This window comes from Rhamphochromis sp. 'chilingali' (genome assembly GCF_963969265.1).
Source record: "Rhamphochromis sp. 'chilingali' genome assembly, chromosome: 12".
In the NCBI taxonomy this organism is placed as follows: Eukaryota; Metazoa; Chordata; class Actinopteri; order Cichliformes; family Cichlidae; genus Rhamphochromis; species Rhamphochromis sp. 'chilingali'.
In genome coordinates this window covers 9,564,353-9,585,944 of record NC_137939.1, presented here as the reverse complement: position 1 = coordinate 9,585,944, position 21,592 = coordinate 9,564,353, and the positions used below count along the sequence as shown (strand labels likewise).

Sequence of the window (21,592 nt, the reverse complement as noted above, 5' to 3'; positions counted from 1 at the left end):
GCATGTTTCCGAAAAAAATATTGGGGTTTGGAAATTAAACGAAGAAGAAAAAAACAGCATTGAAACTTTGAGCTTTTATTATTGGTCTAAAACAAGCAACACCAAGGTATCCTACATGAACCTCACCTCTGTCCCTGATCCAGTAGCAACGGCGTTGCTCACGGTTTCCTTGCCTCCTCCCATGATGCTGATCATCTCCTCCCCAGCTGTCTGTCTCATAAACCTCTTATTAACGATTCTGGTCACGCTGTCGTTGCCTCCACCCAACCCAGCCAGCGTGCCAAGTCCCCCAACAGCCATTGACACGCACTCTGGCTTGGGCTCATCAACGCTGCTGAAGACACCCAAACTTCCAAGGTTGCCGAGAGATTCTCTTTGGGCGCTTTCCCCAGACAGGGGGGCTCCTCCAGGGCTACGGCTGCTGCAGACATTCCTGAAGAATTCCTGGACCACGCCACCGTACCGCTGAGAACTGGGGTCTGATCCACACACCGCCACCCCCGAGGGTTTTCCTGCGGCAGGAAGGTGCCGAGCTGGGCTAGCAGTCTGGCTTGGTCCTGACGCAAAGTGAGATCAACAATGGGTATGGCACTAAACAGGATCAGCTGATAGCTAGAAGCGTGCTTGATATTAAAAACATTTTCAAGATGTGATGAGCAGGAATTACTACTCACAACAAAAGTTTGTGCACTCCTTTTCCTTTCTAGTAATACATTTATACAAACGTTAACATCTCTTCCTAGACATAGAAGGTTCATGTTTCACACTTGAGGTTTTCCTTCCTTGCATATTGTTACTGGTACAGGTGACTATTGTCTATCTTGCCTCTTTCCTGCAGTGGATGTTTGCTGAGTTACTTTTTAACAAGCTACAGTATGCTCATGTGCTCACTTTAGATAAGAAGGAGACCTACAAGGGAAGCAGCTCGGTTTGGGACTTTCCGTACAGCGGAAATGTTAGCTGGGAAAGTTCTGAGAAGAAGCTGCTCTTTAAAACGTTTGCTGTTAGCAAATACACGCCTTCTCTGAATAACTAGGCTTTGAGGGAGTTAAGTTCTAACTTAACAGATGTTTTTATGGACTGAGTGTTACGTACTTATGATTCAAAATATCAGTCTTTCAAAATATATGGCTCCCCTCCTTGAGCGAGAAGCTTCTTCCTGTTAAAAGGGAGTTTTTCTTTGCCACTGTTGCCAAGTATTTGCTTAATGGCAACTGGAGCATTTCTCTCTATTGTTATATTGTAAAGTGTTTCTGTGTAAATTTCCCTGAGATAATGTATGATGTAACAAGTGACGAGGAAAAAAAAGGCAAAAAATAAAAAAAAGGTAAAAAAAATTTAAAACTGCACTCATGTTAGCAGAGTTTACTCTTACTATTTCTCATTTGTGCTTTTTCTACTGTGAAAGAATTAAAATATCTTTTGATGCAGCTTAGCAACCAGCTGGTTCTCTGACATCTCAATCTGTTCACAAAACTGTATTAATTTGGTTTTACAGTAAAACTAAAAGTTAACAAGACTACATAACCCTGTGTCATTTTTTTAAAAGTGACTGTTTTTATTGGCACTTAATACTTCTGACCATCACAGAGTTGATGTACAGTATGTGTAGGTTTGTTAAGCGCTTACCTACGTCACCCCTCCACAGGGACTCTGTGCTCCCAGTGTGTTCCACAACACTGAATAGGCTGGAGAGGCCATCAGTGAGGCCGCTCAAGACGGGGCTGTCTCGGGTGGTGGTGGAGCGAGCCCAGGCTGAGCCTCCACCACCACCAATGGGTCTCTGCTGGAGGCTCCATAGGCTGCGGTCTCTGGAGGAGGAAGCCTCATTCAGTCTGGAGGTAGAGCCTAAAAACAAGGCAACAATGTTAGTCATCTCAAAACTTGAAAAGTATACATAAATAATCATCATCATCAGATCCTGGATACAAGCGGCGGAAATGGGCTTCCTCCGAAGGGTGGCTGGCGTCTCCCTTAGAGATAGGGTGAGAAGTTCGGCCATTCGGGAGGGGCTCAGAGTAGAGCCGCTGCTCCTTCACATCCAAAGGAGCCAGTTGAGGTGGTTCGGGCCTCCTGGGCGCCTCTTGGGTGAGGTGTTCCGGGCATGTCCCACTGGGAGGAGGACCCAGTGCAGACCCAAGACACGCTGTAGAGATTATATCTCTCGGCAGGCCTGGGAACGCCTTGGTGTTCCCCTGGACAAGCTGGAGGAGGTGGCTAGGTAGAGGGAGGTCTGGGCTGCTGCCCCTGCGACCCGGATAAGAAGATGGATGGATGGACATTAATAATCATAAAACAAATTTACCAGAAGACACTCTGCGTTGTAGTTTTGGTGATCCGTATTTGGGCGAGCAGCACGGCCTCTCGATGCGGCTGTGAACTTTATCGAGTGATGTGGATATCTGCCGAGTTCTTGCGGATGCCAAAGAGGAAGTGGCTCCTGAAGAGGAACGAGGAGACCAGACTTTGGAATGTAACCCGGTGCCTCTGCTGCTGGGAAGGTTCTCAGTTTGAAGACCAATGCTGACGTATTGGGTTGCAGTCTGTGTGGACCTGGTGGACACAGCGACTGCCTGTGTGGAGAAAATAAATATTTATTGATAACAAGCAAAAAAGTGAACCCCTATTGGAATCAAAAAACAAACTTGTTTTCCTTTTAATAACTAACTGAGAACCTTAATAAAAAGCATTACCTGACTCCCAGGTTCCTTGCCAGATTTTCTCTCCAAAGATGAAGAGCGAATGGCCTGTCGAACACAGTTGGTCATTTCCTTCATGTCGTCACTTAAATTGGCTGAAATCTCTCCGATCTCCAGGGTGTGATAAGGAGAAGAGGGCGACATCCCATCAACCACATTGTTAGCCGAGCCGCTAACAGTGTTACTGATGACGCTGGGCATCGATCTGGCAATACAGCTGCTTCTGCTCTCCAACAGCTCCCTGTGCTGGTTGGACAGGGAGCTCAGCCACTGCTCATAGGAGGACGAAAAGGAGGATGCAGGTTGACGCTGAATGTCCAGGGTTTCCACTGCAGCTACGCCGGCATCTGAGCCATTCACCTCCAGCAAGAAGCTCCCGTTCTGAGTGTGCTCTGGCTCTTCGGCCTCCTGGTTCCTTCTCCAGTGATCAGTGCGTCTCACGGTGGGAGGGCTGTAGTAGATCCGGATGCCAGTGCGGTCTGGAGCAGTGTAGCTCCTCTGCACAGGCTCCAAGTCCAGCTGTGATCCTACTCGACTGCAGGAGCCGCTGGGACCATCCCATGTTTTACAGGTGTCAATGATCTTAGGGGTCTGAAACAAGAGACAAGAGAATAATAAGACAACTTTCTACTTACTTGGCTAAAACATTACAATATATACAGCTAATTATTAGGTAAATATAGTAAATAATATACTATAAACTGCATGGATCCGTAGCTCTGTATAAGTAAGCTGTTAACCTCATTGGTTAGGCAGGTCCAATTTTTTCTGGTGTTGTCGCCCAGATCAGAGGGAATGAAAAGAGGCGGGGCAGCAAGCTGTATTTTCTCCCCCTGATTGGCTGTTCCGTTGACCTCCGAGCACTCCAGCTCTAACGTGGACTTGATCCTTTTCACCAATGAGCTGATGAGAAAAGAGAACTTATGTTTAGCTATCAAGACAACACACTGATATAATTTTTTTAAAATTACTAGAGTAACGGGCTAAAATTGATGATCTAGCTGAAATTGATCTATTATTGTTACCTTGGTGACCCTGTTCCGTTAGCAACGACTGAGTCCGGAGACGATTCACCGCTCGGTGGCTTTGACTTTAAGAAGAAAAGAGATCCAGGCTGTCAGTGAAAAGGAACTCGCTGGATCTGCTTTTTTAAGAGCTTATTAGCATTTAAATAACCTGCATCATCTACACAAATTATTCCTGTAACATTCTTTATTTATAGTTTTTTTTCACACCCCAAAAGACATCAATAGGTTATTCTGACAGGAGAAAGCGGAGACCTTGTCTGGTATAATATGTCTGTGGCAAAGTGTATCCAAACACACATACACACACACAGAAGGTAATGCTGAGTCAGTGTGTTTTACACTTGAGGAGTGATCTCACACTCAGGAGCTAATACACCATGGGTAAGATAAAAATGAGAGACAGTGGGAGGAAGGAAAAAAGGACTTCTGCAGGTGATGTGTTGTACAGATGTACCGGTGGATTTTCACTTTCAGCTGCAAGGCAGGGAAAACAAAATATATTTCTAAATATATAGAATATGTGATTCTAAGAGGACTTAATTATCATGTAATGTTAAAAAGAATCCTAGTAATCGTTACAGAAACTGGCCTAAAGGGGGCACTGAAACCAAATGTCAGAAATCTGTGAAAGCTCTGACACTGTAACACAAGCATGTGAGGTCTGCGTTTGACAGAGTGCGACACAGACACACAAATGTGCACACACACTGAGGAGATTTAGACAAAGGCAGGGAGCAGAGTGAATAAAACAAAAAGACAAGTTGTGTCCTTTCCAAAACGCCATGTTTCAAATAAAATAGGATCACTCGCTGTAGAGGAGGAATTAATACCAGGATGTTAGAAAGCAAAGAGAGCAAGAAAGAGTGCACACACCAGTTTAAACATCTAAAAAACAAAAAAGCAAAACAAAAAAAACTAAACACAGATGACAGGCTCCTGTCTGTGTGTCTGGATTTTAATTTCTGCCTGTGTGTTTGAAGAAAAGACCTTTAATGACCACTGATGCAATCCCTCATCATCCTTTCCCAGACATGCTGCAGGAGCTTGGCAGTCACTGCGCTGGTGTATAATCAGCAGATATGACTGACTATGTTTTCCCGGTGAGCTCAGCTCAACCACAGCAAGGCAGTCACACAAGTGAGGGTTCTCCTTACTCACATCATGACATTACCAGCTGTGTGGTTAAAGTTGGAATCAACCAAACTTGTCTGAGATAAAAATAACAACCCCAAAGATGGCAAATGTAGTCATCTAAACTTTAAGCCTCGGTGGTAAACGTGACCTGCTCAGCATAAATGAGCCGACTTAGTTTCCGAAAGGCATCTTTTTAAAACATTGAGACCAAAAATAGAACTGACAAGACATTTAAGCTGCTGCAAAGCTTGCAAGAAAAACTGAAGTTCTTTGAGAAGTCGGAATAACAAATAACCAATAATCAATACTTCATCAGTGTACTCCTTATCTCTGACACGCACCTTCGTCCTTTTAGATTTTATCATCACAAGATAAGCTTTGACATTTTTCTCCCTAACACAAGCCCACCCATCATACCTTCCCCTGCTGCGCAGTTGCCTCTCTCAGTCGCTGCTCCCACTGAGCTCTCTCCTGGCTGAATCTCTCCAGCAGCTCCAGCTTCTCTCTGCCCCAGTTCCTCTCACCGATCTGGAGCTGATTGGTCCGCAGGTAGGTTAAAAGAGAAAGGCGAGAGGAGGTGGATGAGGAAACAAACTGGATGTGATGTTGAAATTATGTGAAAGTCTCCTTCTATTATTATTATCTTGCCTTTAAAGCACTTTGAGTGCTCGGACAGAGAAGAAAAGTGCTATATAAGAACCAGTCCATTTACCATTACCATTTGCCTTTTACTTTGCAACCTAACTTGGTCACCGACTTTGCATACGAAAGTAGCTGTATAGATTATATTTAACATGCACACACTCACAGCAGCTGTGCTGTGCATTTGTGTATTACTGTGCAGATAAAGCAATAAAGCAACTAAGTAAATTTCAGAGGAAATAACAAATAACACTGATCCGTACACCAGTTAGAAAGAAAACAAAAGGAATATTAAATGGAAAATTAAATGATGTAATAACACTACTAATAATTATCCATATTTATTCATCTAAATAAGAACGTTTGCATTTCGTAGGGCTGCATCTCTCAATCTCCCTGCAAGGAAGAGATACAAGTGAAAGGAGTGGTTGAGCCAAAGCAATCAGGGACTGAATCAGAGCCAATGATGAAGTCTGTCAGGAGGCTAATCATAGTCATATAGCTGAGGTTACATCCAATATTTTTCTTGTAGTCCTTTATTTAAAATTAACCATCACTCAACAATTTTCTCAGGCATTACCTGTTTAGTTAGGTCCATCACTGCTGCGTAGGATTCAGCCAGCAGATGCTGATGTTCTTCGCGTTCCCTCTTCAGTGCCACCTTTAGGTCTGGAGGGTCCAGTGCGTCAGTGGAGGACATGGCTGTTGCTGATTTGCTGGCTTTGGTCTCGAGCTGGAAAGTCAGAGGGAGACATAGTAAGCACCAAAATATACTGATTTTCCTCAAAGTTCAGGGAAATAATAAAATGGCAATGGTGACTACTCCTTTTCTCAGTAACAATACACTCCAGATCCGTTCAACACTCCATCCCGACTACGCTGGGATTTTCTGATAGCTTGCCTTCTTCCCATAGTGCATCATGGTGCCAGATGTTCACCAGGCAAGCATGGCAAAGCAGCTATCTGATGTAAAAGAAAATTTGCTTGATCAGACCAGATCACCTTATTCCATTGTGCCGTGGTCCGGTTCCGCCCATTGTTGGTGCTTTCGGCAGTAAAAAGAGGTCAGTATGGGCACCTTGACTGGCCTGTGGTCATGCAGACCCATAAACAACTAACTGTGATGCACTGTGTATTTTGACAGCTTTCTATCAAAACCTCTTTTTTGGTGATTTGAGCTACAGTGGCTCATCTGTTGGATGGGACCACATGGGCCAGCCTTTGCTCCCCACATGCATCTGTGAGCTCTGGGCACCCATGATCCTGTCAGTGATTCACCAAGAAGAAGCTGTTTCTAGTAAGCTGGAAACACTGAAAATGACGATAGTCTGCCGCTTCCCCGAGTTCAAACTTTGTAACACACACAGTTAATGGTCTTTGTCAAGATTCAAACTGTGACTCATTTTGACCACACTGAGATTTGCAATTGGGAAGTTCCAGCGTGTCTCCATGTTTCATCCACCTCTATTTCCCCGTTGCCATCGCTTCTGTCAGAATTCCTCCCTGCTATTCATTCTCTCCTCCTCTCTAAAGCTTTCTCACCCCACTCCCCGTCTGCCTCACCTCTTCTCCCTCTCTCCACAGCTTTCTCACCCTCTATTTTGAGCTCTACCACCCCTTTTTTCACTCTCCATAAATCTGGCCTTCTGTCACGGAGCCTGTAGGTGGGATAGCTTGAAATTTTTATGAGCAGTCCTGCTTCTTCTTTTTCTCTGTCTGAGCCTCATAGCTCACCACACTGCCGGTCCCATCAGTTTGACATACAGGCGCACACACAAAACGCACCCACCCACACATCTCCGGACCTATCAATCCTCCTTCGATTCATCCGTTTATGGTGCTAATGGAACTGTCAGGCCATCGCACATGCTAAGCCCAACTCCATGTCTCCAACGCAAAGTAGTATTTCTTGTTAATGATGAAGACGGCCTAACGAGCCCCACGTCTTAACGAGGTTTACTACTGAGGCGGTGAGGGGGAGGCTATTTCACAGGATGACTGGCATTTACTGGTGCATCAGAGCCATCTGGTTCATGACTCGTTACCCACAAGTTAGCAAATTCAATTTATTCAGCTAAAACTTTAATAATGAAACAGCAGAGTTGGTTTAATAATCAGAGAATGAGAGAGCTGCTCTCGGCCACTCCTTTATTCACAAGGGATCCGCACAGCCGGTAGCTCTGCATGTTTGATTTAGAAGATTTCATTTATTTATTTTTTAGACCAGATGCAGCCCCAGAGGGATCAGTGCCTCCTCCCAGGATCAAACCACATATGTTCTGCTTGGTAGGCAAATGTGTAAATCACTACATCGTGGTTTATTAACCAGAATCCCCCAAAATACTTCAGATCATGTGTAAAGAATCGTTTTGGGTATAAGATTGTTTACCTTCACATTTCACACATTCATCATGCGGCTTTTGAGCAGTTTTATTCAATTTTTTTTTCCCACTTAATATTCAGTCTGAACATGTGTAACTGCTCATAGAAGCAAATATTTTCAGAAATACAACAATGGCCTCACTGTGTATATATGTGCTATTTCCATATTTACTAAACAGCAAAGTTATCTGTTAATAATTACCTTTATCCTATACCAGCCACCAGCTGTTAAACTAACTGATGTCTCTGTGGACTGTTTGACATCACTCATGGAAACAAAGCAAAGAAGCCTCTCCACCAAACAGCTCTTGTTGCGTGAATCAAACCAGACCTTTGTACCTATTATGCTTTTCTACTGAATTCTAAGCTCATATAAATATGGCCGTAATTACATATACTGATGTCAGATTCTGTAATAAGAATAAGTAATGCCTAAAAGCCAAAAGCTCAGGCTTCAGACTGCTCTCAGTTATATTTCAGACAGTTCTTTTCTTTTCTTGGCTCTACGTGATGTCTGTGAGCATGTGCTATTCAAACCCTCTGACTGCAAAAATAAATCTGCCTTGGGGGTGGGGCTTTAAAGTAGGAGGAGCTACACTGACTTGTTTTAGACAGATCAGCTAAGGGGATGTCTTATTTAAAAAAAACAAAAAACAGTTTGTCTTTTACTTATGAGTTGCACCTGCTTTTGAGTGGCAAGAGCGAAGGGAACTCAACAGATTTGATGAACGAGCGATCAGTGCTTCCCGCTGTGCACTCTGTCATCACGGAGATCGCAGGTGTTCATAACGTGCCCTACAGTCAGTCATTACGGATGAGTGATTAAGAAAAAAACTAAACGAGACGGCGTTGTCCTGCATGCTTTCGGGGTTCTGCATATGCTTTCTACCTCGCTGACAGTGTTTGTGTATTGACGCTGAATGGCGAAGCTAATTTGCAGTAAAGCTGTTTGACAGATAGGACGGAGTTTGAAATTGACTTGACTCGTCCAATGAAGCAACAGCTGGAGGATTCACTACGTGTTGCCAGGAAGCCTTGGCAATGATGTGGTCGACTAGGTGCTGAATGTGCGCACACACACTCACACTCACACACATGCAAGCCAAATTGATGGCATACTTTACAGTGTGTGTTGCTGGCTGAGGAGAGATTGGTTCCAGCTGTGGCATCTCAGCCAGGGTAACACATACTTTGTTTGTAAAGGGCAGGAAGGGGAATAAGGGTGTAAATGTGTAGCACAGATGTTCGTTTGTCATTCTGAGAACATTTGTGATAAGGTGGAAAATGTTCAGATGCAATAAATGTTTCTTAAGTGTGCGCATGCTTTGGCAATGCAATAAATTGCCTCACCCGTAATGAATCACAGCCAGGTGGAGTCAATCTTTGATTAAGGCAGCAATCGTGTGTCAGTAAATTTGTTCTTGGGAAGCAACCTGCATCTACGTCACAGTGCTCTCATCTCCAGCTGCCAATCAGAGGACTTGGACACCAGCGCAAGACCTGAATCTCTCTCATCATGACAATGATTGATGCCTCCATCGGTCTTTGTTTGGATTCTTTTGTTTCTTTACAAACGGGGACCAAATCAAGCATTATTTTAATCTCATTTCAGGTCAAATGTGGAGTTTGGTGCTTTTCTGTAGATGCCTTTGAAATCACCGTGTGCTTTTATAGGTTCTAACAGAAAACTGCACGTGTGATGGACTTTATTTCCAAACTGTATTTGTAATTTAATGACCGTTTACAATTTAACTTATAACCGGGTAGCAATTACCACATGCATCGGGACATAGAAAATATGTTTTTGCAAACTTAGATCAGGACCAAAATAATAGTAATCGTCCTCTGTGGGCCAGAGCATGACAGATGTGTCCGTGTGTAAAGTGCTTTGTAGAACCTAGCTAAGGTTAAAAGTCGCTATATAAGCACGGACCATTCACCATTTAATTGCTTAACATTAAGAGGCCTCTCCGTCTCCTCTCATTTATCTCTCTTCCTTCTCTTTCCGTCTCAATTACTGGGCGGTAACACACAGCCAACGTTCTATCTCAGAGGCTGTTAATTAACAATATTACCGCCTCGACTGCTGTTATGAGATAGACGGAGAGACAATGAGAGAGGAGAAGGGGGAGGAGACATTAAAACCATTACTTACTGCCTGTAGACAAGACAGAAAGGCACAGGAGGGGGGAGGTGGGGGATAAAAAGCTCAAATGGACAAACACAAAACATGCGACAGATGGAGAAGATGAAATTGAACCCTTAGGATGCCATTAATTTTAAAAACCACTTGTCAAAAAGACTATCGGACACTTCAAAGCAACACGTGGCCCAGCTGGTGTACAGTATGGTTATACAAAATGCTTGTGACAGAAATCACTCAGATTTAGAAGTAGTTCATTTTGACCTGGGGGCATTTCACCTACACCTAATACTTGCACTACTTTTTTCCTTGCTCAGTATTCTTTTCGCTCTACTCAACAGTCTGAGCATGAATAGCTCATGACTGTTAAACGCCAACATCTGTCTAATTTGCACTCCAAGCAGTAGAAATTAAACCAGCTGTTTACAGGACAGGAAAATTGAACCGTTACGATGCATTTTCTGTATTACTGGACCTCATTAACACGTTTTTGTTTAGCGTCCTAATGATCAGTTTGGAAACTTCTTTACAGCAGCAGCACTTCTTCCTCCTTACCTGTGTTATGAGGCTCTTTAGTTCGGTCCTCTCCACTTCCCATGATGCCTTGGCCTTTGCGAACTGTTGAGTGAGTTCCTGTGAGCCTTGTCTCTCTTGTCGCAACTCTCCGCTTAGGTCCTGCAGCGCGACCTTTAGGTCTGCCAAAGTGCTGCTCACAGCGCTCGACTGCAAGGGAAACACAAGTAATCCACGTAAGCGTGTGCGAGCATGCGTGTGCGCGTGTGCACGAGCTTCACTTGTCCGACCTTTATAGTCGGGCTGAGTGGCTGTTCGTCTGCAGGAGCTCTCTTGTCAGTCTGGTGGGTAGGGCTCGGCAGGTTCTCCTCTTCCAGTAGCAGGTAGAGATCTTTCAGGCTGTTTATCTAAAGAACCAATCACAGAACAGCAGCATCTGAGATCACATATTCCAGTATTTTAGAGGGAACCTGAAGCTAAATCTTGAAGCTTGGACATTTTAAAGAAAAAGTAGAATTACACACAGACAAGCTTCATATAAATAAATGTTTCTGCTCAAAACAACGGCAAACTGAACTATGGACCGGCTTCCACAGATTGCAGTTTCCACTCCCTCGTACCTCCAGGACGTCCTTCCACTCTGTGTCTTTCTTGCAGCCAAGCCTCCACTGTTTGAGGAAGCAGCGTAGTTTGAGGCTGAGCAGTAAAAGGGCCTGTTTGAGGTGCTGCGACTCCTGGACCAGCAGAGTCCTCTCCTGGCACCACAACTTCTTCTGAAGCCGCGCCTGGAGACCCAGACTCTGTAGCTGGAAGTCTCGTCGGAGCATGGCTTTCTGATGCTCCTCCTGGAGCTAAGAGAAACAACAGTAAACACACAGTAGCCCAAGCAGTCACCAAATGCCTATTCATTCTCTTAAAACACCTAAATAATTTGTTAAATCTTTAGATCCAGTCAGAACAGATCACTGAGACAATCAATTGTATTCAAGGGTGCAAACTGACCTGTGTGAGTTTAACAGCAATTTCTTTATGACCCTGCCTCTCTTTTTTCAGATCCTCCTGAGTTCCTCGAACCGACTCCTCCGCTTCTGAGAGCCGAACCTGAAGATCGCTGAGCTGCATGGAAGACGGGACAGAAGAGTGAGGAGGCGTTAAAGGAGGCAGGGGAAAACAAACAAAGGAATGGCAATCGCAGTTGAAAGGGAAACATGTTGGTAGGATAACAGATGAAAGTAAGCAATCAAAGAGAAGGATGATGAATAAGATAAACGGACACCGTAATGGGAGGTAAGTGGTCAAGAAAGCAAATGGAAAAAAGTAAGAAACAGCCAAGAGTGAGTATCCTAATCCATATTACGGTAGGTTTGTGATACAACAGCCTTTAAATCACACATCAACTGTGGCGAGCTGCTGTAAGCCTACACACACACACACACACTGGCTTGATCTCATGCTTTCCCCATGCCTCATTTGGCTGCTGAGTGAGTGCGATCCATCGACCTGCTTCTGTACCCTTAATGTCCTGTTTCACCCTCCACTGGGCTCAGCTTCCGCCCTCCATCACCCTCCATCAGGGGCACCACCCGGCCTTCACCTTCAGCTAGAAAAACTACTCAGAAACTCTGTTCCAACAGTGACTCACTCACTCACTCTGAAAAGGTGGCAGCTACCCACGGAAAATGCGCTACAGCATCAGAGGCTGATAATAGCAGAGCAAATCTTGTATCGAGGTTTGGGAATAATTTCAATAACTCATCACACTTTTATGCTTTTAAATATGGTGATTTGAATTGGAATACAATGCTAAAAAGAGTTTTCCAAGTATTTATTAGCCTTTTACGAGCCTCTCTTTATTTGTGGGATCAGTTCCACTCTCATAATAACTGGATGATGTGCCTTGTTTAATCGGCTGAAAACCATAATATAAAAGCAGCATGTTATTAGGGTTTTACAATTCTTGATCACCAGCAGCTGTGCCTTAAGTCACTGACTTAAGTCCCCTGATGGTGTGACCTCATGTGTGATGGCAATAAACCAGGTACCGGTAAATCTATCTTCCCACTGTTGCCAAGTGCTTGCTCATAGGAGATCATCTAATTGATGGGGTTTTTTCTCTAATACAGTAGGGTATTTCCCCCATAGTATTAACAGCCTTGAGGTGACTTTTGTTGCGAACTGGCGCTATATAAATGTAACTGAGTTAAAAGTCAGAGTATTCAGGTGAAAAAAAGGCTAATTCCTGAATGCTAATAGGTGATTTTTTTTAATATATTTTTTGGTCAGAGCCATTCTTACTGCTTCATCCAGCTGTCTAATCTTTATGCTATGCACAAACAGTGAAACTATTTTTGGCTAGCTTAGCTTAGTATAAAGACAACAAACCCAGCTCCACTGCCTGTACAATATAAACAGTGCCATTTATTATTGTACAGCATGCAGTACAGTACAAAAGTCCTGACCCATCGGTCATGTTTTATATTTTATATTTGGAAATGGGAGCAGCGATTTACTGAAAGTAAAGTTCTTAAAGCTCTTCTTTGGATGTTGGCTGCTTTTTGTTCTCTGTCAAAATGATCTTGCATGCTTCAATAACACTGAGGTCTATTGTATGATCAGGTATCCTGTTGATATACTTTTACTTCATTCTCAGTGTGTTTGGAGTCATTGTCATGTGGAAAAATGAAGCTTTTGCTAATCAGCCACTTTCCAGATGATATTGCGTGGCGGATTAAATCTGGTGGTACTTTTCTGTGTTGACAATCTTATGACAACACCACTGATTAAAATGCTGCACCAAACCATGACAGCACCCCTACTGTGTTTTACAGATGGCTGTAGACAGTCACTGTAATATCTCTCTGTCTCATTTATAGATACTGATGTCAGTTTGAACTAAAATGTTTACATTTGGATGAATCGCTCCATAAGACACTATTATTGTGAAAGCAGCAAAAAAAGACCTCAAGAAACGAGGGGGTGGCTCGAGACTTTTGCACTGTACTGCATGTTTCTGCTGAATGCTGGCTTCTCCCCATGCTTTGTCACTGCTCTACTCTATTTTTACTATTTGGCATTCAATATTTTTCCGTCATTCTATTTTAGTCCCCCCCTTAGATAAAGAGGCAAACACACACAGGCTTGCTTATCACGGAAACACACCACCAAAAAGTCAACCAGACAAAGGTCTTCCTGTCAGTACCCCGGCTGACAGTGAAGTCACTGTTTGTTTACAACACTGTGTTGTTAGCGTGAGGTTGCTACAAATGTAAGGCACCAGTAACCTCAGGCTACAGTATGTCCTCGTACACCCACGCATGTGGAAAATCCAATCACATAACAAACATATTCAGTGATAAATAAATATTAATACTCAGTGTTAAAAGAGAGTAAGAAATCTGATATTAAAGCACTGGTTCCAGGCTCTAAGTAACTGTGTTAGCTGTCAGCCGCGAGATGGACCAGCTCTGAAATTTCAGGCCTCCTGCGCATCTTTGTGCATGTCACAATGTCACGGATTGTGCTTTTGAGCCTCTCACCTTTGCACCATCTGTCTCCTTCTCCTCATGTTGCAGCTGGATGGTTTCCTGATTTTGCAACTCGTTGCTGTCTGATTGGCTGTTCTCCTCGGTTTCATCATTTGCTTCTGGCTCCAACTGGTCCCTAAAATCAGGCTGCTGCATGCATGCATGGGCAAGTTAATGAAGAAAAAGAAAACAAACAGAAAAGAATCATAGAGGAGAGAGAGAGGGAGAGAGAGAGAGGGAGAGATGGGGGAGGAGGAATTGTGGAGTAAAAAAACCCAAACAAACAAACAAACAAAAACAAGCAAAACAGAGGAAATGACAGAAAGCAGGACAAACAAATACAACAATAAGAAAAAACAATACAACCAAAATGGCTCCTATCAATGTGACAATATTACATAAAAACTAAACAAAAAAACAGAACAAATAATGACTTATGGGCCTCACAAGACAAAGAAGAGGATGTAGAGGAAAAAGAGCTTGGTCAGAGAAGAGAAGGAAAGAGTGGAGAAGAGAAAGAAGAGGAGGATGGAGGGTAGAATGAACGGCTGAGGGGGCACGACAGAGGGAAGGTAACGGGACGCAGAAGAGCATGAAGGATGGAGAGACGGGGGTAAAAACAGCAATGGGAGGGAGAGGAGGAAACGGAGAAGGAGAGAGGGGAGAAAAAGACGAATGGGAGGAGAAGAGAAGGAGTAAGGCAGTTAGGATGAAAGGTCAGAGCGGAGGGGCAACAAGGTGAGGAGGAGGAAAAACGGGTTTTGATGCAAGATGTGAAAGGAGTTGGAAGAAAGGGATGTGAGGGGTGCGAGGAAGAGGACGGGTGAGGAAGTTATGTGAGGATGTGTGGAGCAGTGGCAAAAAGAAGGTTTGAGGAAAGGTGGGGAAGGGTGAGGTCAAGTGCAGAAATCGATCGGATATGGTGCCCGTGCAGAGAGAAAGAGGGGAGAGAGGGAGGAAAAGGGAGATCGGAGGGGGGTTGGAACTCAGAATTGGCCTCTAATGGAGTCTAAACATTGCATTTTACTAGTTTCACTTAAAACTACGTAGAATTTCATCACAGTGGCTTCCAAGCAACACCTCGATCAGATCAGAGTCGATACAAATTTCTCTCCATGAAGGCACAACAAAACATTCCAGAGGTCTCCATATTTTGTCTGCTAATAAGTTACGAAAGACTTGAATTTTAAACAAATGGGGGAAAAAATGGTAATGCAGTGGTAGAATTTACCCCTGACCCACCCTCCCACCCCAACATTACTGTTTGAGTCTCATCAGATTTTATGTAATTTTAAAATGTATTCCCAACAGTTGATGGCGGGAAAATAAAAACGAGTCATCACATTAGGACAAGTCAGCCGAGTAAAGCCATAGCCTCGACTGATTCCAGTGCACTTTTTAAAAGAATCGTGGATCCCATATTGGACTTTTTATGGGCCATCTGATAGTTGAAAATACATTTGGTGCTGAGAGTAAATCCTCAGTGTGTGACAATTGACTGTGCGCCAAGAACTTCCGAGTGGAGCGTTTCAAATGAAGCATGATTGGAAATCTTCTTAGAGCGGCTTCACTTTGGCTTTCTGCTGCTTTCGACAAATCAGTTTGGACAACCTGGATTCTCACATCGTCCCTAATCATTTCAATAGCACAGAGTTTTTCGTTCTCCGCATTTTGTGTTTGTGACAAAAATGGATCGCTGTGCAGTAAATAGAAACTAATATAAATAAAGTCATAAACTGAAGAGCAACTAAAACACACAGAACACACACAATTATTCTATTTTTGGTTTTTTTTTTAATTTTCTGTTAAGAGATGATTATTCTATAGTCAGCTTCTGGCTTCTCTCTGTGTATTTGGTATATATTGATTAAACAGAACTTTATATAAGCTTAATAATGTCACTATATGCATGCATCAAACAGGCTCCATTTGAGGCCTAAAGCAGCAGCTAAATACAGGTTAGGAGACAACTCAACGGCATGCAGAGGACACGGATAACATCACGTGGAGAGGCTTACACTGGCAGCTCAAATCTGATTGCATCAAAGTCAAGACATCTTTGTTTTTCCCCTTATCTGTAGGGCTTGAATTACTGAAGTTAATTTAAAATGATAAGAGAGAAAGACATGAAATTTTATTTTAACGTTTGGGATGATTTGAGCGTGCCGTGTAAAGCTCATTCTTCACCGTGAGGAGAAACTAAAGCAGCATGTTGAAATGGAACTGGGAGTGCTGGTCAGCCAAACTAACAGTAGGCACTGAAAGAACAGAGAAATAAACTAGAACAGAAAAATGACAGAAAAGCTTGAAAAAACAAAAACATACGGAATAAAAGAAAAGCGTGATGATTAGTGAGAAAAGGGGAGTGTTCCTTTTCTTTTACCTTCTCCTCCACCCTGTTCTGTGGATCCTGGCCGTCTCCAGAGCAGGAGGTGGAGGTGCAAGGCGACTCCCCTTCCAACTCAAGGTCCCTGCCACCCGCTGGGGTCCTACCCAGGCTGTCTACTTTCTCCACAAAGGACTGAAGCTGGCTGTGCAGGGCCTGAAGCCTGCTGGTCAGAGCACCAACGAGAGGATGGTCGGCCAGATCAGACAGCCCTGAGATCTGAGGACGCAGAAATAACTGAACTTATCCTACAGTCATTACTGGCTGTGTGAGGGACAGGCTAGAGTTGATAAACGATGAGCTGCAGGGCTTAATCTGCAGGTGGCTGCACGACCAGTAGCAAAAAAATTCCAGAGAGAATGAAGCAGACATTTGTCTCCTAGGCTAGTGTTTCACACTCTTGCAGTAACCCTGAATCAAAGAAATGCAAAAAGCTCCACTTTGCCACTATTTAAAATGCTCATGAACTTACTGAGAAGCTGTGTCTTTTAATCTGAAGAACAACAAGAGACAAAACAGAGGACACGTACCTGGCTGTGAGGCTGCGGTTTCTCCAGATCACACGGCTCTGCTGCCTCACTGTTGCAGACCTTGTGAAAGATGGATGGGGATGAAGAGAGGCAGTTAGACTCGGGGGAGGTCAGGAGCTGTATAGCTGTAGAAACCAAGCGAGCCTGGTCCCTCATGGCTAGCAAGGCATCATGGTCCTTCTGCCCCAGGCACACAGGCAGCGATGTTGTGGCGTCAGCATTGTCCTCAATCTTCTTTTTCTGTTCCTTAATCTCTAGGGCGTCATTCTCACCCCCTACCGGCTCCTTGCGCTGCGGTGGACTGATGGAAAAACAAAAAGATTTTAGTATTAATAGCTGATATGTGGTGTATATATTTTGCACTTTTTGCAAAATATTTCAACACATATTGATGTTCCCTACAGGATAAATGCTTCCCTTTCAATCCCTGTAATATTGTTCTGATTCCTTTATTAACACTGTTTTGATTTGGCTGTTGGGCCTTAATGTGAAGCCGTCTGTCTGTCAGCTAAAGCCCAGCCCAAACCGACTCATGCAACCAGACAGGAATCCCCAAAACAGCAGCAAATTAAAGTGTTGCAATGGTCCAATCAAAGTAGAGACGGACGTGAACCTGATTAAAAAGCTTAGGAGAGCTGCGCAATAAGCCTGCAAACCCCAATGAACCGAAGCAACATCATAAAGAAGAGTGGGTCAAAATTTCTCCACAATGATATGAGAGACTGAGGAAGTCATACAGAAAATGATGACTTCAAGTTACTCCTATTAAAGCTGTTGTATAAGCTGCTGAATGATAGCAGCTTATACAGTTTTTCACTGGACTCTATGTACTCATATGAAAAACATTCTTTTTCACATGCTCAGATGAGCTACCATTTAACTCAAAACATTGTGCAGCACCGGCTCATAAAGTCTCTTAAGTCCAGTTCTAATGTTCACCCAACGCCCAAAACACGAAACCCTCACAGGTTTGAATGACGTCGCCTGTGTGTGCAGCAGCAGTGCCGCAGTGTGTGAGTTCATGAGCCTGCAAATAGTATTAATAGAGCATTTTGAGACATATTGCAATGATGTTACCTTAACAACGTCACAACATGTTTCTTATAATTGAAGGCGTGAGACTTTCTTCGTTTACATTTTTTAGTTAATGCACCAGTTCTACTTGAACAACATGGCTGCTCCTGTGATCGTTTCCTTATCATTATGTCTGCTCGTCTATAATTACGATCAGGAACCCCGTGTTTCGCCACAATGTTATGAAATTTGTGTAATTCCATTTAGGTAAAATTTGCAGAAATGCAGATTTACTGAAATTAAATAAAAGACTCAAAAAGTCAACTTTAGAGTTTTTTTGCATGTTATTTTCACAGTGGGACACCCTTAAGACCTCACAATTTTTTTTTTTTTTTTTTTTTTTTTTTGGCCTGTCCCGTTTGGCTCTTTTGCCATCAGAATTGTTGTCTAAAGGCAAAGAAAGATGCCCAACGGATTTACTTTACCAAACTGACCATCCCAGCCTTGCCGTAATGGTCCATTTGATTCACCTTTTATTGTTTATTTTATTTTCACTTACTGAATACGGGACAGACTTGACTGGGGGAAAGAAGGGGAGAAAGAAAGAGGGAAAGAGAAACAGCTGAGAAGAGGTACAGGGGAGAAGGGCAAAAGACAAAAACCAACAGAACGGGCAGAGAAAAAAAAATGCATATATCAATCACCTGGATCACCTGCTGAGAAAGAAAAAAGAAAGCAAGCAGAAGAGAACAAGAGTAATAGAATAAACAACATCACAATGATATATGGGAATATGACAGTAAATACTAAATGTTAAACATTATTGTGCAGCACATAAGATCAACAGAACACAGTGTGCTTTGAGGTAGGAGCCAAAAAGGGTGTAGTTTGTGGGTGTGATCACCCGTGTGTACACCTGTGAGCATGGACGCGCTTGTTTTTTTTTTTTTTTTTAAAGGTTCCTTCATGTAATAATCTGCTAGAGGGTGTGGGGGGGCCACAGCCCCGTCCTCCAGGGCATGAAGCAGGTGTGGAGGAGATCAAAACTCCAGACATCCAGAGGCCCCCAGAACACAACAGACCAAGGAAGACCAACAGAGGGGCAGCCGCGCCACTGTCCCAGAAAGAGCTGAGGAGAGTCCCAGATGAGGGCTCACTCAGCAGCCGCGGAGCAGAAGCCAGGGGGAGTTGCAGTGACGCGCCCGTGAGCTCCGCCGGCAGCCAGCTGCGCCTGAGTGACCGAGCCCCAGGCCGAGAGGCCGGGGGCACCCCACCTCCGAAGTGGCCCGAGCGAGCCCCAGGCTCCAGGCCCCGATAAGCGGCCGCCAAGGAGTGAGCCGGTGTGTACCTGGACGCCCATCCCCGGACACAAAGAACCACCAACGCACCGATGTCTGAGGGGGTCCGCCACTGGCAGGGGAAGTGGTGGTAGGGGGAGATAGGCCTCCAAACCTTGGAGGGCCTGAGATGTCCCCAGAGAGGTGGCGTCTGACACCCAACCTGACATATAGACACAGACATACAGCCACACACAGATACAAACATCCATTCCCACCCTCATGCTCTCATATGCACTTACTCCACACTCAACCAACGTGGAGACAGACATAAAGAGACGTTGTACACACGATCACACTCCCCAAGCGTACTCTACAAACCGGGTCTAGGTGCCCCCGCCCCTGGAGGGGGGAACTGCACCCAGACCCAGGTGGTGTTTCCCTTTTCCCTGCGGTGGGGGGAGGCAGACCGCCCCGACTCCGCAGCAGCAGGAAGGCTCCACACTCCAGACCGCAGTCGGACGGCCAACTCCTCCTCCTAGCCCCCCTGCTCCAGCAGGTCGCAGAGAACGGGGGTGAGAGAAGACTCCGAACCTCCCTCCACCTGCTCATTGTAATGTTGATGCATGTGTGTTCTAAGGTGCATTTAAAACCCAGGAGGGCATGGAGCTACCTGCCAGAGAGCAGCAGGTAAGCGCATGGTCCCTCCTGCTAGCCCTCAATGTCTACGTGTATTTAAAATTGAGAGGTGGGCAACGATGCCAGGGGTGGGGTGTACACCCTGATGGTACTTTGGACTCCGTGTATCGTGCCCACCCCCAAGATCCTATATGTATGTGTAATGAGAGTGTGAGTAATGTGAATGTCTAAGTTGTGGGATAAAATTGAGGCAGAGGCAGCCAGAAGGGGACAGGGGGGGGGGGTAGCCTCCTCTGCACCCTGGTGACATACCCCTACTCCAAGGCCCTGCATGTGTGGGTGGTTGTGGTGGAGCGGGAAGAGGGAGGGAGACCTCACAATTGAAAGAAAACGTGACTCAAAATCTGTGAATCTGTACAGTGGGGCAAAAAAGTATTTAGTCAGCCACCGGTTGTGCAAGTTCCCCCACCTAAAATGATGACAGAGGTCAGTAATTTGCACCAGAGGTACACTTCAACTGTGAGAGACAGAATGTGAAAAAAAAATCCATGAATCCACATGGTAGGATTTGTAAAGAATTTATTCGTAAATCAGGGTGGAAAATAAGTATTTGGCCAATAACAAAAATACAACTCAATACTTTGTAACATAACCTTTGTTGGCAATAACAGAGGTCAAACGTTTACTATAGGTCTTTACCAGGTTTGCACACACAGTAGCTGGTATTTTGGCCCATTCCTCCATGCAGATCTTCTCGAGAGCAGTGATGTTTTGGGGCTGTCGCCGAGCAACACGGACTTTCAACTCCCGCCACAGATTTTCTATGGGGTTGAGGTCTGGAGACTGGCTAGGCCACTCCAGGACTTTCAAATGCTTCTTACGGAGCCACTCCTTTGTTGCCCGGGCGGTGTGTTTTGGATCATTGTCATGTTGGAAGACCCAGCCTCGTTTCATCTTCAAAGTTCTCACTGATGGAAGGAGGTTTTGGCTCAAAATCTCACGATACATGGCCCCATTCATTCTGTCCTTAACACGGATCAGTCGTCCTGTCCCCTTGGCAGAAAAACAGCCCCATAGCATGATGTTTCCACCCCCATGCTTCACAGTAGGTATGGTGTTCTTGGGATGCAACTCAGTATTCTTCTTCCTCCAAACACGACGAGTTGAGTTTATACCAAAAAGTTCTACTTTGGTTTCATCTGACCACACGACATTCTCCCAATCCTCTGCTGTATCATCCATGTGCTCTCTGGCAAACTTCAGACGGGCCTGGACATGCACTGGCTTCAGCAGCGGAACACGTCTGGCACTGCGGGATTTGATTCCCTGCCGTTGTAGTGTGTTACTGATGGTGACCTTTGTTACTTTGGTCCCAGCTCTCTGCAGGTCATTCACCAGGTCCCCCCGTGTGGTTCTGGGATCTTTGCTCACCGTTCTCATGATCATTTTGACCCCACGGGATGAGATCTTGCGTGGAGCCCCAGATCGAGGGAGATTATCAGTGGTCTTGTATGTCTTCCATTTTCTGATGATTGCTCCCACAGTTGATTTTTTCACACCAAGCTGCTTGCCTATTGTAGATTCACTCTTCCCAGTCTGGTGCAGGTCTACAATACTTTTCCTGGTGTCCTTCGAAAGCTCTTTGGTCTTGGCCATGGCGGAGTTTGGAGTCTGACTGTTT

The 21,592-nt window shown here is 44.5% G+C and overlaps 1 protein-coding gene across 1 annotated transcript in view; it reads right to left on the bottom strand.

The window, feature by feature from the left end:
- The window catches only part of mtcl2 (microtubule crosslinking factor 2), an 86,734-nt gene that overhangs the window by 6,108 nt on the left and 59,034 nt on the right, over positions 1–21,592 (bottom strand). Inside the window, exons 9-23 of the mRNA XM_080899928.1 lie at positions 16,982–17,282; positions 16,449–16,670; positions 14,078–14,215; positions 11,544–11,657; positions 11,162–11,392; positions 10,832–10,948; positions 10,584–10,751; positions 6,084–6,236; positions 5,279–5,395; positions 3,725–3,789; positions 3,440–3,602; positions 2,694–3,290; positions 2,306–2,573; positions 1,630–1,848; positions 127–557 (exon numbers count right to left, since the gene is read on the bottom strand). Coding sequence (XP_080756054.1) covers positions 127–557; positions 1,630–1,848; positions 2,306–2,573; positions 2,694–3,290; positions 3,440–3,602; positions 3,725–3,789; positions 5,279–5,395; positions 6,084–6,236; positions 10,584–10,751; positions 10,832–10,948; positions 11,162–11,392; positions 11,544–11,657; positions 14,078–14,215; positions 16,449–16,670; positions 16,982–17,282 — 3,304 coding nt within the window. The remainder of the gene's footprint in view (positions 1–126; positions 558–1,629; positions 1,849–2,305; positions 2,574–2,693; positions 3,291–3,439; positions 3,603–3,724; positions 3,790–5,278; positions 5,396–6,083; positions 6,237–10,583; positions 10,752–10,831; positions 10,949–11,161; positions 11,393–11,543; positions 11,658–14,077; positions 14,216–16,448; positions 16,671–16,981; positions 17,283–21,592) is intronic.